At 39.0% G+C, this 7,174-nt stretch overlaps 1 protein-coding gene across 1 annotated transcript; it reads right to left on the bottom strand.

The window, feature by feature from the left end:
• Positions 1–3,107: 3,107 nt before the first annotated feature.
• LOC311271801 (cysteine-rich venom protein TEL1-like) lies at positions 3,108–6,866 on the bottom strand. Its single transcript, XM_084377662.1, has 6 exons — positions 6,507–6,866; positions 6,154–6,241; positions 5,402–5,535; positions 5,126–5,220; positions 4,679–4,761; positions 3,108–3,264 (listed from the first exon to the last, which is right to left on the bottom strand). The coding sequence occupies exons 1-6, from the start codon at positions 6,789–6,791 to the stop codon at positions 3,254–3,256; spliced, it is 696 nt and encodes a 231-aa protein (XP_084233788.1). The 5' UTR covers positions 6,792–6,866; the 3' UTR covers positions 3,108–3,253.
• Positions 6,867–7,174: the final 308 nt, after the last annotated feature.

Below are 7,174 nucleotides of genomic sequence, written 5' to 3'. Positions count from 1 at the left end.
CAGTCAAAAACAAAACCTGCCTACTTATTAATATAGCTTATATATATAATATATTATATAATATTACATTAACAGGTGGAACTTGTTGCATGTCAAAAAAGTTATAGTCTGATTAAATGCTTTGGATCATATTTTTCAACCATCACACTGGGTGTTGTCATGCCTCCGCACCAGCGTTAACTGTGGCCAGAGGAATTATGTTTTTGTGTTGTCTGTTTCATTCTTGTGAATGCAATATCTCAAACAGGCCTTGAGGGAGTTTTTTTCAAACAAATCCACTAGGACTGGATAGTTTGACTCAGTGTTATGGAGTATTTATTCTTGGTTGTAAAGTCAGTTGAACACATTAAATCAAATACACTTAGCTGCAGTGAGCCCTGAGATCTTTGTTCAGATTCAAAAGGAGGGAGCTGCTTTTTTTCAGCATCCTGTTTCTAATCCAAAGGGACTGTGATGTGACAAGATAACAACTCAGACTAAATGAACTGTCTTCAGTCTCGACAGACTGATGTAACTGATCTCCCATCGTCTTCCTGCCTGTGAAAATGCCTCTTTGCGTTTCCGCCAACTTATTCCCCTCTTTCTCTTCTTCTTGTTTCACTTTTATCCCCTTCTGAACAATATTTAATAATAATAAAAAAAAAATATCAAGGGAAATTTATACCCTTCACATGATTATTTTCTCAGTCTTTAGACACACAGACAGCTGCCTGGCGGAGCTGCAGTACACTGTGTTAACATTTAATTTGGACTCACCAGGTCACATTGTTGTTTTATATAAAGTCTACAAAAGCAGGACATGTACATTATTTTTCCCATATGACACAATCTACTGTTCAGGAAGACAAACTGACGCCAAAGTCATAAACATTTTCTGGCACTGGGACTAACTGTTGAGGCTTGCTGGTGGAGTTGATAAGCCCCACAGGATGGCACAGTCGGGCTTATCGAGCTCGGCCAAGCCAGAGGACCTCTGCTATCGCTGGACCAACTGGCAAAGGAAAAACTCATCTCCTTATCTCCCCTCTGCTGGGGGAATAACACTCCTTCCAGCTACCCTGTCCACTCACTTCAGGTGGTACTCTCATCTGTGTCCTAACTTAACCTCATGGGGGATTGCAGTGACGGAGCAGAAACAAGAGGCCCAGACTTTTTATTTGACTCCCACATGCTGTGGTATGAAGAGCAAGGCTCTTTTGGCATACAGACAAGATCGCAGAAATTCGGCCCAAGTGTTTATTTTTAATGAAAGAAGTTTGTTTTCATACGACGGGAGCTAATGTCCACACAATAGCAGTGCGTGTGACAGTGTGGCGATAGGAAATCTAATGTTGAACTTGGAGTGGATTACTTTATGAAAACAACCTCCTCAGTTAGTGCAGAGTGGAAATTCAGAACAGGAAACAAAACCGAAGAAGGTCCAGTCTGGATGAATTCCACCTGTGCTTCTCAAGCGTAGACTGCATAAGCCCAACTCATACAAACAACCTTGTTAGAGCCAGCAACCTGCTGTGCAGCCAGAACATGTGCAGTTGACCCCTGAGGAGAAGCACACTCGCTCAGCCTCAGATGTGGCTAAGTAGGAGCATCTTTTCTTTCAGATGCAAGTAAAGCATGCAGTGTGAACGGAAAGTTGCAACCCGACATGACTCAGGACATCCTACTGTTCATGGAGGCGGGAATTAGGGGTACTGAGGGGGTTTAGAAACCATCAATTGATAAAAATAAAGTGTGACGCAGACTCAGTAGAGAGCGAGAACAAGAGAGGCACTCATGTGGAGGAGCTAAGAGGGAGCTTGAGAATATGAACAGAAGTGTCCACAGGATATAAAATCTTTCTGTGATCATGAAGCCTGAAGTTTTGTCAATAAAGCGAATGAACTACACTGCAGACTGGAGTCTCTGTGACAAGCAGGCAGGTCTGCATTACATCTGCATCCTCACTGCACTGCATCATTGTAAACTATGAGGCTGTTTGTCTCTGGCATTTATCATGTGTCTTCGGTGATCTGATCACAAGGGGGACAGCTCGTCAGTTCACACCTGGCATGTGACCACTCGTGATCAGATCTCACTTCGCCACTCTATGCAAATAGATGTACATCACTGCGGCTAAACAGACGTTACGTTTTTTACACAAAGAAAGAAAGAAGTTAATGTGTGACATGCCGAATTGACAAGAAGGCCTCGATAATTAAGAATTCATCATAGACAGTGTTTCACAAAGTTTCTTATGTTCACACAAAATGCTAATTTCTACATAATGTTGCTTTAAAATAACAAAAGTTGCTTCCTTAATAGTGTTACATACTGTATATTGTAGGATTATTATCACTGAGGCATTAATGTGTGAGCAGCACTTCTGTCATAGCTCGTTCAGGTGGATCTGATTGTAACTGCTTTATAGATATACAGTACGCAAAAATAATAAAAACATTTGTTAATAATTAAGTCCCAAAATCTATAAATTGCAGTGCAGTCTGAATATTTATTATGTAATAATATTTAGACCTGTTTATAAAAAAGAATTTGGCGCCATGGCGAGATGAAAAATGGTTTAAACATTGCCACAAAACTGGCAGATAAAAAATATTATATTTATAATAAATATTATATTTTAGTAAAGAGTCAGATATTACCCTCTGAAATTTAGTGGAGTAACAGTGAATGTATTTAGTTTGTTCCACAAGAAGCCGCCCAAAAATGTACCTGATGGTGTTTCAGTGTATCATGGCCTTCGAATATTAATCCATTCCCCATACTACCAAAATATTGCAGGAAATCTGGATTCAAACTGCTTGAATCTTGGATATCATAGTCGTCTTTATTATTACGCACAGCAGGCAGGTGTGGTCTCAAACTGTAGTTGTTCTTTGGCTCAGATTTGGAGCAACTCTGTGGAATTAACTTTTCCACCCCACTGCTGCCAAATCCACCCTGTAAAGTGGGTTCACCTTCCTCTTTGTGAGTTTACACCTTACGTACAGTCAAAGGGCATCTGATTCTGCAGGGAGTGTTTGTCGAGAGAGAAACTGTGCCAAAATACATTTCCTTCTTAAAGTCTGCTGAGCAGGTCAAATAAAGTATTAAAGCAGAGGCACACAACCTTGAATGCTAAGTATATTTATTAAAACTGACTGACTGATGAGTCACAGCCTATGTCGACATGCGGACATTTGAATGATCTCATTGGTGCATCGAGGCTGTACACCAAGACATCACGTTGCCGCTGCAGCCCCACTGATGCTTCAGATTACAGTCTTGCTACAGAGAAAAGAGAAAACAGAAGATTAATGTGTGCATAAATGACAACGCCACTCACTGAAGTCATCCAGTTAAAATTTGTGTGTACATTTTTAGCTTTTGCTGTTTGACTTTGGATGATTTTTCTGATGATAATTTATGCATCTTTACTGTCTTTTGATTGAGGACTTCATTGGAAATAAGTTGGAGATTTTATTGTGTGACCCTTTTCCAGTGGTGGAAGGAGTACTGAAAATCTGAACTCAAGTACAAGTAAAGTTATATCACTGAAATATTACTTAATTACAAGTAAAAATACTGTTTTTAAGATAATACTTAAGTAAAAGCACAAAGTATTCTTCTAAAACTCTACTCAGATTATTAGTTACTTTTTAACTGTTGATGTTTAATGCATTATCAACAGCAGGCATTCAATCAAGAGGGTTTCTGTTTCTCCAAATCTTAAGTCTAAATTACTTCTAACTCCTATTCTTCTCTGCTCACTGGTCATGATCACCTCTCAGGTTTGGTGTGGACAACAATACAGTATACCGTATTTCAGAAACCAGTGTTCAAATAAAAGCCGAGTCTCAGACGATGGTCAGAAACCCTCCTGGTCCTGCTCTATAATGTTTATTCCTAGTAAACTTAAAGGACATTTCCATGGCTTCAGAATACATTCAACAATCTTGCTGTTTTCAATACTTTGTTTTTGTGGATCACTCATCTAAAGTATTATTGTCCTATTTCAGTCACTGCAGGTGTATTTGTGTTAATGTCTTTGTAGTAATGTCCAAGTGCCACAAGATGAGAGTATCTACAGTTGGAGTATTGTAATAGAACAGTAGAAATAAACAACAGAAACATGTTCCTGCAAATATTTCACAATCAAAGCCTTGTTACGAAATGAAAGGATTGTGTCCACTGAAAGGCTGGAAGGCTTTTTACTTTGTTGTTTTGGATACTCATCTAAAGTATTATTGTAGTAAGCTACAAGTGCCGGGGGCGGCTGTGGCTCAGGAGGTAAAGCTGCCATCTACCAATCATAGAGTCGTTGGTTTTGATCCCCGGCTACCGCTGTGTACATGCTTCTGTCAGTGTGTGAGTGTGTACAGTATGAATGTCTTGCACCTGTCTTGCAGGAAACAAGAAGTTTTTATCCTAAAATTTGACCAAATGTAGAGGAAATTAGAAAAAAACAGCCTATCTTTAATATAATCCAACTTTAAATACAGTACTGTCAACAGTTGAGGTAGATACAGGCTTTGGCCACTGTCTAAAGAAATATGATATAACTAATAAAAATATTAATTCATACAGCTAAATTTAAACATCGACAAATACTCATGAATACTATTCATTGTTTACATGGTGCTTATAAAGTGTAACTCAAACTCCAATCAGCCATTCTTCTTGTGTTGTTTTTGCCACTTACTGCACAGTTTGTTTTCACAGGCATTGGGACAGTCGGCGCAAGGGGGTCCTTTCTTGTAGGGGAATAGGTAGTTGTAGTTTCCACTGTAATGTAGTCCAAAGCATGAAATATTAAACATATCTGCACACACTTGATCTGAGTAGCAAAACGCTGTTGAATTACTACTGCAAATTGCAATTTTTCTCATTACTGCAGAGCATTACCGTGTTCTTCTTGCATCAGATTTAATATTTATCTTTCAAGGATTGCAGGTAACCCACAAAGTGCTTGTAACGATGTTATGACATTATTTGTTTTCAAATCAATAATGTCTATAATAAACACAGTACAATTGATATTACATAATAGAACTTAAACTCAAGGGACACAAATATCCATGTAATTATTCCCAGATAGGAAACATGCTAGACTTTTCACTGAAAAGCAGGAAAAGTGTTCTGTACTTACGGAGGAGAGTACTGGCAGACGTAGTAGTACTTGAATTCAGCTTTGGGACAGATGGCCATACCGCAGCCAATCAGGTTGGAGTTGGCCCAGACAATCTGTGTAGATAATGACCAATGAAATACAAAATCATCAGGACCTTGTGGCATTAATGTACTGTGTAATATTGTTTTTAATGGTCACTGTTTTGGTTATAGAGTCTCAAGCCAGTGAAGGCCAATTTGTATGCAAGTAAGCCAGAATCAACAAGTGTTTGTAAAAAGCATGATTTTACTGCACCTGTGTGAAGTGTCCGACACCGCTTCCTCCCCTTCCATATTGCCAACGCTTTACCTCGCTGTGCCATCTCTTGATCGCAAAGTCCCAGCCAACATCTGCCCCATTCATGTACAGGTTCTCTCCAAATTGTTTGTCTAGATTTTAAGAGAAGGAGAAAGATACTTAAGACTTCTTAAAACCTGTAACACCTACACTTGGTTTACAATCATGCATTTCAATCCAAAGGCAAACGCAATTAAGTTACCTATAATGAGAAATCAAATTAAGGTTGTTGCTCTCAGGTGTGAAATAAATGTCCTCCATGTTCCTATATAATTTACTTTTGTCTGTCTTTGATAACATTATCTTACAGAATAGTGTTCCAATTAATATATACATTTTTTTTTTTAATGATGGAATGTTTGGATGGACCAGTCTGATCATCACCACAAGACCCATACATAATACATTTACATGTATTTCATTCATCCCAGCTACATTATATAATTGACACTATAAACTGCTACATGAAACCTGCCATTTCCCATTTATGTACTGCAGGGACTGTTTCTGTCAGTTATTATAATGTTGACACAGTGCCTTAAAGTCCTGCTAGAGTAGTCTAGATGTTTAAGATGTCTGAATTGTTTTTCCGTTCGCTGTTTCAGATGATGTTATGCTCTGATAAGAGTAAAATGCTTATTAAACTGGTGAAATAACACCGTAGCTCTGGCTTATCTCTGGCTAAAATGAGTGTGTTATAATGATCTTACTGCCAAGCTTAGTTGGTTTTGGACTGTGCTTCTGGGTGCATCGATCGGCCCATCTCTGAGCATTGGCAGCAAACTCCTTGCTCCAACTCTGTGGAGAGCAGAAGACAGAGCAGAAATAAGCACATTTAGACGACTACAGTATACAGCATATACACCAGAGAAGTTTGTTATGTGCTTGTTTGTAAAACCTGTATCTCGTACTGATTTAGGATTCAGGATGCAGGCTGGAGAATGTGTTATATCAATTCCAGGACAATTAAGCTAGATCAAGTGATCCATGTTCATAAAATTCAGTGAGGCACACTTTGCTTTGAAAATTATGAAATTATTTCAATGCATTGTCAGCATGTTACCATTTTCAACATGTTTCTTGCAGTAGGTTGAACACCACTTCTCAGCTCATTGTGCTTGTTCACAATCTCACGCGGGTTTACAGAAGGGCTTGAGGGAGGGCGGCTGGGGCCTCTGTTCGGGCGTTTATTGCGGTTCGGTCTTGGGTTGGTGACCCTGTTGGTCGGGCGAGGTTTCGATGTACGTCCTTTGTTAGAGCCACTGTGCTGGTTGAGGAGCTGGCGAATTGCCAAAGATAATCCATTAGAGCCACTGGAACGGGTGGTGGTCTTGCGAGTTATGGTCATACGTCCTCCATTAGAGCCTCTGGAACGGGTGGTGGTCTTGCGAGTTATGGTCGTATGTACTCGCGTTATATAAATCTTGCCTACATGAACACAAAACAAAACGATAAAATAGATTTTGTAAAGTTTGAATACATATGAGTATCCTAAATCTTGTAATAATAATTATTAGAAAGACTCACCCTTTTTTTGGGTGGTAGTTTTCAGATAAAAGAGAGAAATAGTGGACAGGTTATTGTACATAAGAAGCAAAATTATTGTACATTCGGAAAAAGCTTGATTTTTACAAAACAAAAAAATAATTTCGTTTCGTTTAGTTCCCTATTAGAGAGGACATTTTTTACTTACAGGTATTGGGGTGAAGTCTTTCCCCGAGTTACCAGGCA

Source organism: Pagrus pagrus, assembly GCF_965226575.1.
Source record: "Pagrus pagrus genome assembly, chromosome: 16".
Taxonomy (NCBI): Eukaryota; Metazoa; Chordata; class Actinopteri; order Spariformes; family Sparidae; genus Pagrus; species Pagrus pagrus.
Note: the sequence above shows the minus strand (reverse complement) of the source record. Positions and strands in the feature narration are given on the sequence as shown.